General features: G+C 63.5%; 1 protein-coding gene across 1 annotated transcript; it reads right to left on the bottom strand.

The window, feature by feature from the left end:
• Positions 1–469: 469 nt before the first annotated feature.
• Positions 470–13393, bottom strand: LOC127016091 (RNA-binding protein with multiple splicing). The gene is made up of 8 exons (XM_050896417.1): positions 13331–13393; positions 6283–6360; positions 5690–5728; positions 5480–5542; positions 4583–4733; positions 3511–3641; positions 1573–1642; positions 470–531 (listed from the first exon to the last, which is right to left on the bottom strand). Exons 1-7 carry the CDS (start codon positions 13391–13393, stop codon positions 1580–1582), a joined length of 588 nt encoding a protein of 195 aa, XP_050752374.1. The 3' UTR covers positions 470–531; positions 1573–1579.
• Between the last annotated feature and the right edge of the window lie 316 nt (positions 13394–13709).

The following is a 13709-nucleotide window of genomic DNA, read 5'->3' as shown; positions in this document are numbered from 1 at the left end:
GGTTTTAACTTGAGGAGGCACCAGCTGGGAAGCTGAGAGTTAAGTCTGAGTTGAATTTTGCACTTAAGAGGAATTCAGTCTCTGTTGATCCAAGGCAGGAAGAGAGGACGGCAGTGAGATGAGATTACCGGGGGTAATTCAAAGCCGAGAGGCATTCCTCGGCTGTCGAAACTCTCACCCCAGATAACAACGATAAACGCGGGAATGGCAGAGCCGTGGGTCGGTGCTGGAGGCGCCGTGCCGTGCCGTAGCGGGAGCAGCGATGCCACCCTCCGGGGATCAATTCCAGGGACGTGCCCGCCTCGCTGCCCATTTCCTCGGGGACATCACCTTGGCTTCCTCGCCCCTCTACCCCCTCCCCAAAGCAGCAAAGCCCAAGGGGCTGCGTACCCCTGGCGCGGCCGGGCGCCGTGCTGCAGCCTTACCAGCACACTGTGGTTTTGCGGAGAGCACGCCAACCCAGTAGCCGCCTTGGAAGACTCCATTAATACCCACAAGACTGACTGTAGGCCACCATCACACACCTGAGACCTGCGAGAGGACACAGCGGAGGGTTAGGGACGCTGGCAGGGGCGGATGGCAGCCAGGGGCTGAGGTCGGTGTGCTGCGGGGAGAAGTTATTTTGTGGTGGCCGGGGTCGGCGCTTCCTGAGGGTATAGTTTGCAGCTTAACCCTGCCCTGATGGGCTCCAGGTAGCAAATACGGGGAGGATGCAAACGGGAGAGCCAGGGAGGCAGCAAAACTCTACGCTGGGCTGTGCCGTAGCCCTTCCCGGCTGGAGGAGCCTGGCAGGGAACCGGGAGGTCCCTGACCCTCCATCCTCACCACCCATTGCGGCTACCAGGGTTGCTGCGGGCAGGCGGACCCGTTCCAAGGGATTCACTCATCTCCCCTTCCCAAATACGGCTCTGCTTACGTTTTAGCTGGAAACATTGGCACGTTCCATATTTTGGAAGAACCACTGGTTCCCAAAGCCTCGCCGCTCCCTATTTTTATCTGCTGGGCCTAAAATAGCTCGTAAATGCTTTGCGGATCCAAGTTTCAGGTCGGCTGCAGCCACGGCCGCTCCTCCTGCCCTCCCCGAGCGAGCGAGCCTCGTGGCCACGGCGCAGGGCTGCGGGTGCCGGGTGGACGGGCAGCCGATGCCGGAGCCTCGCCGCCTCCTTGGATCCGCTGGGATTTCTCCGCAAGTGGGTGCGGATGTGGCGCAGGAGGCTTCCCGGCAGGCATCCGCAGCGTTGCGGGGGGGATGGCAGCTGGGATGGTCGGGGCAGGCTGGGATCTGGGCCAGCGAGCCACGGACCTGCCTTTCCATCCTGCCCCGGGATATTTGGGAAAGCGTTGGGGCGGATGGTGGCAGAGATGTCCCCTTCCTACGGGCGAGAAGGGCACCCGGACCTTCGGTGCCCGCCGGAAAGCGGCGTCGCCAACGCGGGCGTAGGGTCTGGCCACCCACCCTGAGCCGCCGAAGACCCCGAGGGTTGCGGCGAGGGGAGCTGAGGGTAAGGGTGGAGGTAGCCCCCAGCCCACCACGCCGGCGCAGGAGGACGGGAGCGGGGAGGCGGCACTCACCCGGCATTCAGCAGAACTGACGGGACTTCCAGCCCTGAGAACCAGCCTCGGAGGGAGGGAGCCAGCGCATCTGCAAAGACAAGAGGGGCACGGGGTGAGAGGGGTGGTGGCCGCCCACCCCGGCGAGAGCCGGCTGCCTCTGGGCTCCCCTTTCCCGGCCTTCCCCAGGCACAGGGCGGAGAGAGATCGAAACGCAAACAGTACAGCCATCCCAGCTCCGGTTCGGACAGTAACACCGGCTGGGGCCGAGCGCGGCAGCCGGCATCGCTACTTGCCGCAGGACTGAGCTGGGGACGGCAGCACCGCGGTCCCACCGAGCAGGAGGTGGGCTTGTCCCCTCTTAACACCTGCAAAGCCCGCGTGAGACGGGGAAGCGGGGTGGAAAACGTCAGACGCCAAAACCCGGTGGCTCTCGCCGCCTGCCCGTGGGCGCTCGGTGCTCTGCCGGATAACGGCACGGTGGCCCCGCCGTCCTGAGGTTCCCCGTCCTGCCGTTCTCTGCAGGACCCAGCCGGGGAGGGGGGGCTGGAGGGGCTCGCGTGGTGGCACCCCTTTCCAACGCTCCCCACCAAACCCGCACTGCTGGCAGCCGTGCAGGGGGACGGGGACGGGGCCAGGCTGCGGCCCCCAGCGGGAGAGCGGCGCCCGCTTCACCCCAGCACCCAGGGGCGACGGGGAAGGTGCCACCGCCATCCTCCCCGCCACGCTGGCTCTACAACCGCGGCGGATAGTACTTCTTCTAACGGCGTCTAACATCACGTCTCAGCCTGGGTTTTCCCGGGGGGGCCCTCGGAGCCTCCTTACGCCTCCGTTTCCTTCGCCGGCCATTTCCCCGGCCTCCCGAGCAGCGCAGGTGCTGCCTGTTAGCGGTTATTTGACAAGGCAAGTACGTAGCTGCAATAATATTTACCGCCGCTCTTCCTATAAACAGCAGGGCCCGAAAAGCCAGAGTTTCATCCAAAGGCTGTGGCTGGTCTGGACGCCGAGCTTTTTTCCTCACCCTCCCGCTCAAACCAGCCGCCGGCTGCCTCCGGCTCCCAGTGATGGCAGCTCCGGATAACCCAGCTCAATCCCGGCAGGCCGGGGCCAAAAGCCTTTCGGATGCGGCTTATCCAGCAAATCTGTTTCCGTGCACTCGTTTCCTCCTCCTCACTGCCAAGCCGGAGCCGGCGGCAAGGAGTGAAAGCCGGGATGATGTCCGGCGCGGCTGCTGGGGAGGCAGCTGCCCATTCCCCCCACCACCAACAGCGGTGGTCTTCTCCCGGCATCCCCTCGATGCCGCTCCGGGAAACGTCCCGAAGGCTGGCACTGCAAAGAAATCCTCCACCCCTTCCATTTCCCTTTCTTCTTTTCTTTTCCCCGCTCCTCTCCCGGGGCGGGCGGTTAATTTTTTAACGGCACAAGAAAAGCGCTTGTGACAAGAGCGCGCCTCGTCAATAAAAGATGGGTCCTCCATTTGCGCTTCGCTTGCCCTCTCCTCCCCGTCAGAGTCGCTTTGCTTCACACCTCGCATCCAGCAAGCCGCAGCCCAGCGATGCTCGGCGGGGGGGGTGGCCAGGGGCTCGGGAGCCCCCGTCTTGTGCCGTGCCGGTAGCCGGACGGGTCGTTCGGTGCTGGGAGCGATGGGGACGGTCCAGCCCCGGCGAGCATCCCCCATCCCTCCCTCCCCGCCTGCCCCTGGCGCGGGCGAGAGCGAAGGTAGGAAGGCAGAGCGAGGTGTTTGGGGAGAGGCAGGCGGTGCTGCCCGCACGCCCCGCTGCCGGCGCTCGGCTCGGTTTGGGTGCCGTCCCTAAATCTCGGGGAGGAGGGGAGTGAGCGCCTGTTAGCCGGGCAAGAGGTTAGTGGTGCGGCGAGCACCGAAGGGAATGGAGGGGAGGGGGGGGGGGTCCGGGGTGGGTGGGAGGGTGAGCGCAGTGGTGGCGGATGGGTCGGAATTACCTGGGCGTGCAGCGAAGCGGGATAGGTGAAAGCAGGAGGAGGTAGAGCAGGTGCTAACTCCGCTGGGTACAGAGGGTACGGCCCCCACACTTCAGGGCTACTGGGGTAAAGTGCAGGCACTGTGAGCTCATCTGCAAGAAAAGAAGAAGGAGAGTTAACGGCGACGGCCGGGCCGTGGGCCCTGCCACGCCACGCGCCGGTCAGCAGCACCGCCGGTCCTTCCTTCTCATCTCCCCCCCACCCCCGGCTAAAGCAGGCGGGAGCAGGAGCTGGAGCTTCCCCCGGAGAAGTGCGGCGCGCCGGTGCCGCCGGCGAGAGACGACCCGCAAAGCCAACGCCGAACTCGCCCGCTGGGAAAACGCGGGGCTCGGCCGGCGGCGAGCAATGCCATGGGGTTGGGTGCGTCGCTGAGGGAGGCTGGGCTGGGCTCGTCGTCTCCAAGAGGTTTAATTACCCCGGGGACCCGGTGTCGGCGGGCGTGAAGGAGAGCGTGCGGCTCGTGCCCGTGCGCAGCGGCGAGGCGAGGAACCAGCGTCCGCGCGAGAAACGCTCTTCCAGTAGCGGGAACGGGTACGGCGCGCTCACGGCAAGACATCGCCGAGGTCCCCCCAGCCGCGACTCGGAAACTCCCCTGTGCGGTGAAGCAGCACCGCAGGCTCGTCCCGCTCCCGCACGCCGTGCCGAGCCGGCTGTCACCTACCCCCGGGTCCTCTCCGGCGCTGGCAACCGCCTTTGGGGGACCCCTGGCCACCGGCCGGCACGTGCCACCGTGCTTGCAGCAAGCGGGCGCTGCTGCTTCCAATTGGACCTGGCGTTCCCCATCACCACCCCCCCGCAGCACCCTGGCTCCCTCCAGCATCCCGCGCCAGGGGGCCCGGCATCGCTGCATCCGCCCGTGATATCCGTACGCCATCGAATTGCCTGAATAAGGCGTTTTTGCCCGAGGCAAACGAGGATGGGGGCAAGCCCTGGCGCCTGCCGCCCCAAAACCTGCTGGCACTGCCGTGGTGGCAGGTCGGGGGGGGGGCGGACCGCGCGGGGCTCCCTCGGGAGAGCCAGGGCCGGTACTTACAGGGCTCCCGGGCGATGAACTGAGGTACGGCGGTGGGGAGAGGCGTGCTGGGGTTGGGGGTGCCCACCAGCTTGCTCTTGGCCATCTTGGTGTTCGCCTTGGCGAACTCCAGCCGCAGCGTCTGGGGGATCTCGGGGTCGAAGCGGATGCCCTGCGGGAGGGAAGGAGGCATGGCGGGTGGGCGAGCACCGCCGCCTGCCAGCCCTGCAGCAAAAATAACTCCCAATTTTATTTATTTATTTATTTTTTTAAATCTTCCAGCCTCGAAATGAGCTAATTTGCCGGGCCCCGAGGCAGCTCGCATTCCTCCGGCATCTTTAGCATCGGCACCATATTTGGCAGTCGGCATCCCGCGCGGCCCAGCTCTTATCCAGAGGGATTAGCGGAGCCAAAAAAAAAAAGTTTTACATTGAAAATGAAGACAAGGGGAAAAAAACCAAACCAAAACCCGGGGCGGAATTGGGAGAACCGGCTCCACGCGGTTCTCCCCGTGACTGTTTTCAAGGAGGTTAACTCCGCAGAGGTAGGAGGGAGCTGCTAAAGGAAAGCGAAATTTGCTTTTTCTTTCGCAGCCTTAGCTGGGATTTTTCCCGCTGAAGAAGCAGGAGAGGCTGGGAAAGGCGTCTCTCGCTGACTCGTAGCTAAGGCTCTAATCCTTAGGGTTCAAGCCCTCCCGGATGGCCCTGGGAAAGGCAAGAGGGATGCAGCCCCCCTCCCCGGGAGGGAGGTTGCAGATGAGAAGCAGCCGATGGGGATCGGCTGGAGGGATGGGGATGCGGTGGGGCCGGGGCGGCACATCCCCGGGATGGAGGAATTCGGAGAGTATCCGGGGATGGGGAAATGAGGGGGGGGGGGGGGAAAAAAATCCGAAGAAATGGAGCGGCTGGGTGCACTCACATTCAGCGCGTTCTTCGCCGCCTCCGCCTCGGAGCGGCTGTCGAAGCTGACGAAGCCCACGGGCTGCAGAGGAAGGAGAGGAGGCACCATCAATCCGGCTGGCGGGGAGCAGAGGGGGGACCTCCCCCCCCAACCCTGGGGACCAGCGGTGCCGGTGGGAGGGTGGGAGCATGGCGTGGGATGCTCGCCCCGGTTTTGAGCGGCTCCTACCTGCTTGGAGGTGAGTTTGATGAGAGACCCTTCGTACCCCTGCAAGAAAAGAATAAAAGAGGGTGTTTGGTGGAGATGCCCGCGATTTAGCTGCCCCTTGGAGAGGGAAAATTTCCACATCCATCACCCGGCAGCCCTACAGCTGGGCGGCATCGGGCGGGCATGGCAGGGGGAGCTTGCCAAGGCTCGGCACCGGCGCGGGGACTCGCTGCCGCTGGATTTTTGTAGGGATGCTGCATGCCTGATAATATTTTCCTTTGTGTTTGAAAAGAGCCGGTGTCTGAGCTGCAGGTCTGGCAGGGTGAAGAGGCTGGAGAGGTTTGCAGCCAGCGCTCTTCTGCTGCTAAATGGGGTGCAAGTCAACGTGCAATTAAAACCCCGGTGCAATCAAAGCGCCTGATGCCATTTTCCTATAGTTTATTGGGGGCAAAAAGGCACAGGAACTTGTTTCTGTGAATAAAATGACCAAATTAGACTTTTTGGGGGGAAACCAGCGGGCTCCCAGATCCCACCAAGGTTGGTGGGGCCATGGGGATGGCGCAGGGGGCCAGCCCCGCGTTCCCAGCCCCCTTCTCCCCTCCCCAGTCTCGTACCTTAAAGGGCCTGAAGAGCAGGTAAAGTTCCCGGGGCTTGATGTCCAGAGGCAACCCGCTGACGAAGAGTGTCCTCACCTAGAAAAGAAGAAAGGAGTTTTCCTGGGGACCCTCCCTCATCCCTAACTTGGGGATACCCCACGCCTCCCGCAGCCTTAGGTGGTGGCACGCCAGAGGGACGATGCCAGCCCGAGGGGAACCTCGAGGGCAGCCGAAAGCCTTAAGCCACGCTTGGGGGATGGCGGCATTTTTGGGGAGGGGCGTCCCCATCCTTCAGGTGACGGCGGAGCGAGCTGCTAAGACACCACGGCAAGGTAACCGAGACCCATCCTCACCGCACCGAGTCCTCTCCGGGTCAAAAAGGCTGCCAGCATCCCAGCGCCTTCCTACCCCGGGTCTGGCAAACAGGGTCTCTCCCGGCATCCCCAGCAGAGCCCTTACTCTGCAGACAATGCCTATTGTCTCTGTTTAATTGCAGCAGCTCATTAAGGACCGGGAGAAGCAAACCCCAACTCTTCCTCGTGGAGGAACAGCCCTGTTTTGGAGGGGGCTGGTTTTAAGCAGCCTGACCCCGATTTATAAAAGTCACCTTTTAAGGGGTTTTAACTCTTTTTGGGTGGATCTAATGTTTGCCGTGGTGCAGCATCCTCAAAGCCGGGGCGGCTCACAGAAACCCTGCTTCACCGACCCCGAGGGGGAATGTGGGGCTCCTCGGGGACGGGCAAACCCCACCTGGGCAAGACCTGTGCCGGGATGGTTTTGCTTTACAACCAGCTCGTAACTGGGGGAGCGGTGTGGGGCAAGAGACCGACAGCTGGATCTGCTACCGGTCCCCCTCTCCTCATCCCCAAAATCTCACCCAAACACTTCGGTGACCGATGGCCGGGGGCCCGTGGGAGCCTGGGGCTGACAATGGCCCCAACCGGCCCCACCTGGAACCCCCCCCACCCATGCACCCTGCCCACGGCCCCGGAGCTGTATTTAGGCTCAGACCTTGCTGAGGGGGAGTTGGGTGGGAGCTACTGGCTTGGTCTCAGCTCTGCTGTGTCCCCATGGGTGGGTCTGACCCTGGCTGCCATCACCCACCAGCTCTGCTCTTGCTGGGCACCCGGGGATGGTGCCCGTGTCAGTGGGGTCCCTGCCTTGCCGTCCTTCTTGGCTCCGGGCTTGCTTGTGAGCCAGCCCCGCTCCTGCTGCTCCCGTAGCATCTTACTGGGAGGTAATCTGGAAAATTTGATGGCTGTAGCTTATTCTTTCAGGCACCCAAATGCCTTGTGAGAGCTGGTTCGGAGGGGCTAGACCAAGGTCACCCACCCCGGGTGCCAAGCTGCCAGATTTGGGCTGGAGGAGGGGAAAACTTTGATTTTTTTTTTTTTTTTTAATTTTATTTTTTTTATTTTATTTTTTGGCCAGGCACCCTGCCTGCCCCATTCCCTGGGACAGAGACACTCGAAACAGCCAGAAACAGCCAGCCCAGGCCTATTCTTCTGCTGACATTTCTTCTTTCTCTTGCAGATAAGCTATCTACCCCATCTCGCAGCCTGGGAGCAGCAAACATTCCTGCTTTGTGTAACAAAACCTCTGGCTGACCTATATCTATTAAATAACAAAAGGGCCGTTTGCATATAGCCCTTGTGTCAACAGCCCGGGTGATACCCATGGGTGCTGGTACCCATGGGTGCTGGTACCCATCGCTGGGTGCATGGGGCTGCCAGAAAACAAGCCAGCCATGAAAGTACAGCCATCCCACGCTTGACTCCTCTTGGAAAGCAAGCCTTGCTCGGGCCAGGAAAGGATGCTCAGGGCCTTGCCCAGAGGGATGCTGAGAGCTCCAGGCTGGATGGGATCAGCGCAGGCACGTCCTCACCCCTTCCTGAGCCAGGGCTGCAGTTAGGCACAGCCCAGTAGCCTGTCCCCTCTACTGGGACCATCCACAGTGGGCTGGAAGCCCCCCCCAAGGTGCCTTGGGGGACCCCCGGCCAGCTTTCTGCCTGTCTTCTGAGCTCAGAGGGTGATGGAGCATCCCAAGGCGTTCAATGCTGCACCGTCTCCTGATGGAGACGCTACCTAAATTTCTCCTGGCAGGGGCTGGGGAGGGATTCATCTGGAGCGGCTCCCCTTTAGTCCATGAAATTCAATGTAAAGAAGGCAAATTTATCCTTTCCTAGGGAAAAAAAAAAAAAATCCCCTTCAGGCAGGTCCGCCTGAGCACAGCTGCTATCCGGGGAATCGGCTCGCCGGACACATCCACCCTCCAGCTGGGTTTGCCTCCCGAGGAGGCTGAGCATCCCTGCGTGGTCCCCCTCATCTCCATCATCCCTCGAGCCTCTGGTCCTCCCCGGCACGCTGGCTTCCCGCCTCTCCTCTCCCTGGGGAGCTGCGTGAAAACACCAGAGGCATCGGAGACGACTCCGGGGGAGAACCTGCCGCCAATTTGCCACGTCCCTGAAATCCAAACCCCTACGAGCCCCGCTTGCCAGATCATTTAGCCCCGTAGCCGCGCGGCAGAGAGATGGGAGAGATAAAAGACCCTGAAAAACCCTCCGAAATTCGGCCTCGCAAAGGAAGGGCTTCTCTTCGGTAATGACTTGTTTTCTTTGAAAGTTCAAATGCGGGTCGGCCAAGTTTTAAACTGTAAAATTATACAGCGGCAAGCGGGAGAGGGAGAAGGGCTCCAAAGGATCCCCCAGCTGGTTTCCAGCCCCAGAAGGATGTTTGGGGGCCGGAGGGGAGGGAGGAGATACAAGCTCATGGGTGCTTGCCATCTGCACCCCGCAAAAGGGTGCCAGGGGGCTGGCGTACCCAGCCGAAGGGACGTTTTGAGTAGGTCCTACGTAAACAGCGTGCTTTGGCTGGGCTGGGTAACAAGCAGGTGGGAGGATCTGGGCTGTGTTAAAAAGAGGTGGGACTGGCAGAGAAAGGGAGCGTCCTCGGGGATAATTCCCAGCAGGCTGGACGGATATCCTTTTGCCAAGGGAAAGATTTTAGGCGGAAATATTACTCCTGCCCTTAAATGGAAGAGGAGCTTCAGCCCGCACAGAGCTGCTCCAGGCTTTCCTGTGCCCAGAGATCCCAGGGGCTCAGCCTCCATCCTCCACCAGCAACGCCCCCAGGGCAAAATCCTGCCCTTGAAGGGGGGGGGTTGGCGGAAAAAGAGCCTTAGCAGAGAAATCGCCAGCCGGCAGGCAGGTATATGCTCTTCCATAGGGTAAAAACATCCCCTTCTCGGAGGTGGAGCGGGCGAGACGCGTGCTCCCGAGTGTCTTGTGGGACGGGGCCAGACCTACAGCTCCCGAGCAAGGGTTAGCATGGCGGTGGGATTCCCGCAGCCCAAACACCCCCAGTTTAGGACAGCCCGAGCTGTTTCATTTCAGTTCTGCTGCGCAGACGTTTTTCAGAGTATCTTCTTGGTGGAGCATTTCTCCATCTCTCCTTCTTGTCACAATTTGGGATGAAACCAAAGGTTTCTTCCAGGTCAGAAGTGCCGATGTTTGCTCTGGGAAGCCGCTGGCTGTGGGTGCAGGACCTCGCAGGTGACCAGCACCTTGATTTCCTTCAGCGGGGATGACAGCTACGGGATGGCAGGAGGAGCGCACAAAGTCCCCTTTCCACGGTCCTCCTCTGCTCCTGCCGCTGTGCCCCACAGCTCCCAGATGTGCCAGGGCCGCTGGATCCCACCTCCACCACCTCGGTCCTGATTTGTCCCCTCCTGGCTTTTATTGTCCCTGCAGAAACTCTTCTCCTAGCCTCTGCTACTCTCCTCTCCCTAGGAAGCCATCTCCATCTCACTTCTGGCCCGTCCCCCTCACCTCTGCTCCTCTGCGTCCCACCATCACCTTCTGCCGTCCCCAAAATACCACGTCCCCTCTGGGGCCAGTTTAAGGGATGCTGGAGAGGGTCTGGGGGGGACGTTGCTGGGACGGTCGGGGCTGGGGACACGCAAGGAGAGGCGGGGACCTGGGCCAAGAGGTGGCTGGGGTCTCCAGACCATGGCTCAAGGACGGCCCCAGCATGGAGAGGTCCATAGCGGAGCGCCGGCAGCCCTCCTCCTCCTCCTCCTCCTCACATGAAGCCAGAAGCCAGGTTTGTCTCCCAAAGGTAAGCAGGCACCAGGGAGGCATTTGCCTGCCTTTGGACCCTCATCAGATGGTGGCACCCCGAGGGATGCCGGGTGCCCTGAGGGATGCCGGGGCGCTCCGAGGGATGCCGGGCACCCCGCCGGCACGGTCACGCTCCCCTGCCCCTGCACAAACCACCCCCGGTAAACGTTAACAGGCCGGGGGCCGGAGGGGAGAGGCGGAAGGCGTCCGGGTGATTCATTCACGAGGCATTTAATCGCCTCCTTCAACCCCAGCTCCCCATCCGCCACCTTTCAGCGGGGGCTCGCTTTAATTCTCTACCAGCTGATTAGCCGCTTGGCTGCCCGCCGCCGGGGAGGCACCGCCGGACCCCGGTGGGAGCAGGAAGGCGACGGCACGGGGCTGCGATCGAGCCGTAAAACGGGGCGAGCGGAGCTTCCCCCCGCCCCCGGCAAAGCGGGGTGCTGCCTCCCCCGCGGCGGGGTGCATTCCAGCCCCGCGGGGATTAGTCCTTGCGTAAATACTCTCTCCACTAATGGAGCGTCCTCCTCGGCTGGGTTTAGATTCCCGGGCTGGGTGTACGCACGCCATCAACCCGCAAAAACTCCCCGACATAAACAAGGCTGAGGCCGAGGGATGCCGGCTCCTTCACCCCTGGGATGCGGGAGGACCGGGCTCAGCCTCCGGCCCTGCCACCCGTAGCCGTTTTCTCCGGACCGGCAGCCAAACGTCCGGCAGAGGACGGGAGGAGAGGAGCAGCCCTCGGGGAAGAGCGAGTCCGGAGCTGCCGGGGCTGGAACGAGGAAGCGGTGGAGGAAAAGCCAGCGAGAAGCCAAGGGAGCAGATGGGGGATTGCAACAGAGCGGAGGAGCGGCGGGCACGGGCAGGGGTCATGCACGGCTGTATCCCGCCCGGGGCTTGCTCCCAAAACTTCCGGACCCCGCGCTTAAAGGAGGAAAGGAAGCAGGAGCACGGGGGGATGCGACGCAGGGGCCACGGGGGCAAACCTTATCCACTCACTGGGTACCTTCCCCCCCAGAAACTGTCCCTAGGGTCCCCTCTCCACACTCCGGTCCCCCGGGATGAGGGATCTGGCATGGGATGGGGACGAGGGCCACGAGCCGGGCTCCCCAGAGCCGCTCCGCTACCAAATAAGGCCTCCGTCGAGCCTTTTACATGCCGTTCTCGCCCGGCCAAAGTGACGTGACCTCCTTTCCAAATTGTTCGGGGCCCCCCCCACCCCCAGCCCCAGGCTCCTCTGTGGGGAATCCCCCCAGCTCACAGCTCCCCTGCACCGGGGGGTCCCTCCGACGGGGGAGGCGAGAGGGATGGGGAGGCCACCCTGGGGTGCCAGGAGCAGGCAGCGGGACTCCTGCCAGCCCGGGGAGGAAGGCAGGAGGAACGGGGCCGAAGCGGGGACTTGTCCCACCTGGCAGCACCCTGATTGACCTCCACAGGACGGGCGCTGCTTCTCCCTCTTTTTTTTGGGGGGGGCACGAGGCTGGAAGGCAAGCCCCGGGGAGGAGGAGAGGTAGGGCACAGTAGCTGGGCAACCTCCTTCTCTTCTGCTTAAGCAAATACTCGCCAGCACCAGCTCTTCCAGCCAGGGCTGGGAAAAACTCGTGCAGGGAAAATACCTGCCCGGCACCGGAGGAGCCCGGCTTGCAAGCACGGGCGGCCATCGCCCTCCTAACATGTCCCCGGCATGGCGGGGGACCCTGGCACCTCGCAGCTGTCCCCTCCAGGGACTCCTCGTGTCCAGCATCCCCCCGGGGAAGAGCTGCATCGCAAGGTCAGGGGTCCTCGAGGGCCAGCAGTGCGATGGCCGGCCCCTCGCCCCCCAGATCCAGCCGGGAGCAGGGCGAGGGCTGCCCTTCACCAGCGCGGCACGTGCCACGCCATTGGGAAAGGCAACAGGCCTTCACGGACGTCTCCCACCACCGTGCCCATCCGAGCCACATGGCTGCATCACCCGTGAGGAACCGGCAGCATTGTCTGCCCTGTACCCAGCAAGGCCGCCAGCGGACAAATTCCCCATTATTGGAGCGCTTTGGGAAACTTTGGGAAGTTTCAGGCCAGAACTGCCTCTGGAATAAAAAAATCAAGGTAGGTGACAGCAGGCGAGCGGAGCTGCGGTGCATCCTGGCATTGTCTACGAACCAGAGACCCCACCGAAAAGCCAGCAGGGACGTGCCGGAGCAGCCCGGCGGGCGAAAGGTGAGGAGGAGATCCTATCTGCCGGCTCTCACCCTCCCAAAGTCCAAATTCCCATCTCAAGGTCACGGGCAAAACCAGGAACTTCACGGTTGCAAGGGAGAAAACCGGCTCTCGTCCCCGCGGCGGGGCGTGGGGTTTGTCTCCCGTGGGGACGAGAGCGTTTCGTCCATCTTTGGGGTGAGACCCACTGGAAGGGAGACGCGAAGTCCGCTGGATGCGTGGTACCCACCGTCACCCCGCAAGCCACCCCGGCAGCGCCGAGCACCGGCCCCGGGGGCTGGGGGTGAGGCTGGTTTGCCCCCCCCTCCGCACCCCGAGGAGCTGCATGTCTTGAGTGGGGCTCCCTGCGCCCGGAGGTCTTCCCCGGGGAGGCGGAGGGGTGTTTGCGGGGAGACCCGGGGGGGGATGCCGGGGGGATGCGGTGGCCCCGCCGGGGGCGGGAGGGTCGCCGGGAGCGGGGGATGCGCTGCCAGCCGTTCGTCGTCGTCCCCCGCTCCCCCCCACCCCAGCCCCGGGTACCTGGGGCCGGAGAAGCCGACGGGACCCCCCCACACACACACCCCCCACCACCCCCCGGCGCGGCCCCACCCGCCGCGTGGGGTGCGTGGGCACCCGCGGAGCGCAGCCCCCGGGGATCGCGGGTGTGGAGGGGGATGCCGGACCCCTTCCCCTCCCAAATCCCCGACACCACCCCCCCATTCCCCCACTGCCCCCCCCCGCGGGGAGGTATCTCCCCCCCCCGCCCCCGCTACCTCCTCCTCGGGCAGGCCGGTGTCGGCGGGGCCGCCCTCCCGGTCGGCGGGGAGGCTGCTCATGGTGCGTCCGGCCAGGCTCCTCGTCCCGCCGGCGGCAGCCGCGTCCGGGGCGGGCGGTGCTGAAGGCTGGCCGGCGGCGGGCCGCGGCGGGGGGGGGCCGGGGCGGGGCGGCGGGGACCGGGGGAGGGCCGGGGCGGGGGCCGGGAACGGGGGAGGGCCGGGGCGGGAAGGGGGCCGGGGGGGGGGGGGGGCGCGGGGGTGATGGAGGGGCGCGGGTGGGGGGAGAGGGTAGGGCTGGGGAGACGGGACACAAGGTTGGGGACATGGGGGACAGGCTGGGACACAGGGGTGGGGATACAGGACACAGGGCTGGGAC

This window comes from Gymnogyps californianus, chromosome 4 (assembly GCF_018139145.2).
Source record: "Gymnogyps californianus isolate 813 chromosome 4, ASM1813914v2, whole genome shotgun sequence".
NCBI classification, from domain to species: Eukaryota; Metazoa; Chordata; class Aves; order Accipitriformes; family Cathartidae; genus Gymnogyps; species Gymnogyps californianus.
This window is presented reverse-complemented; position numbering and strand designations above follow the sequence as displayed.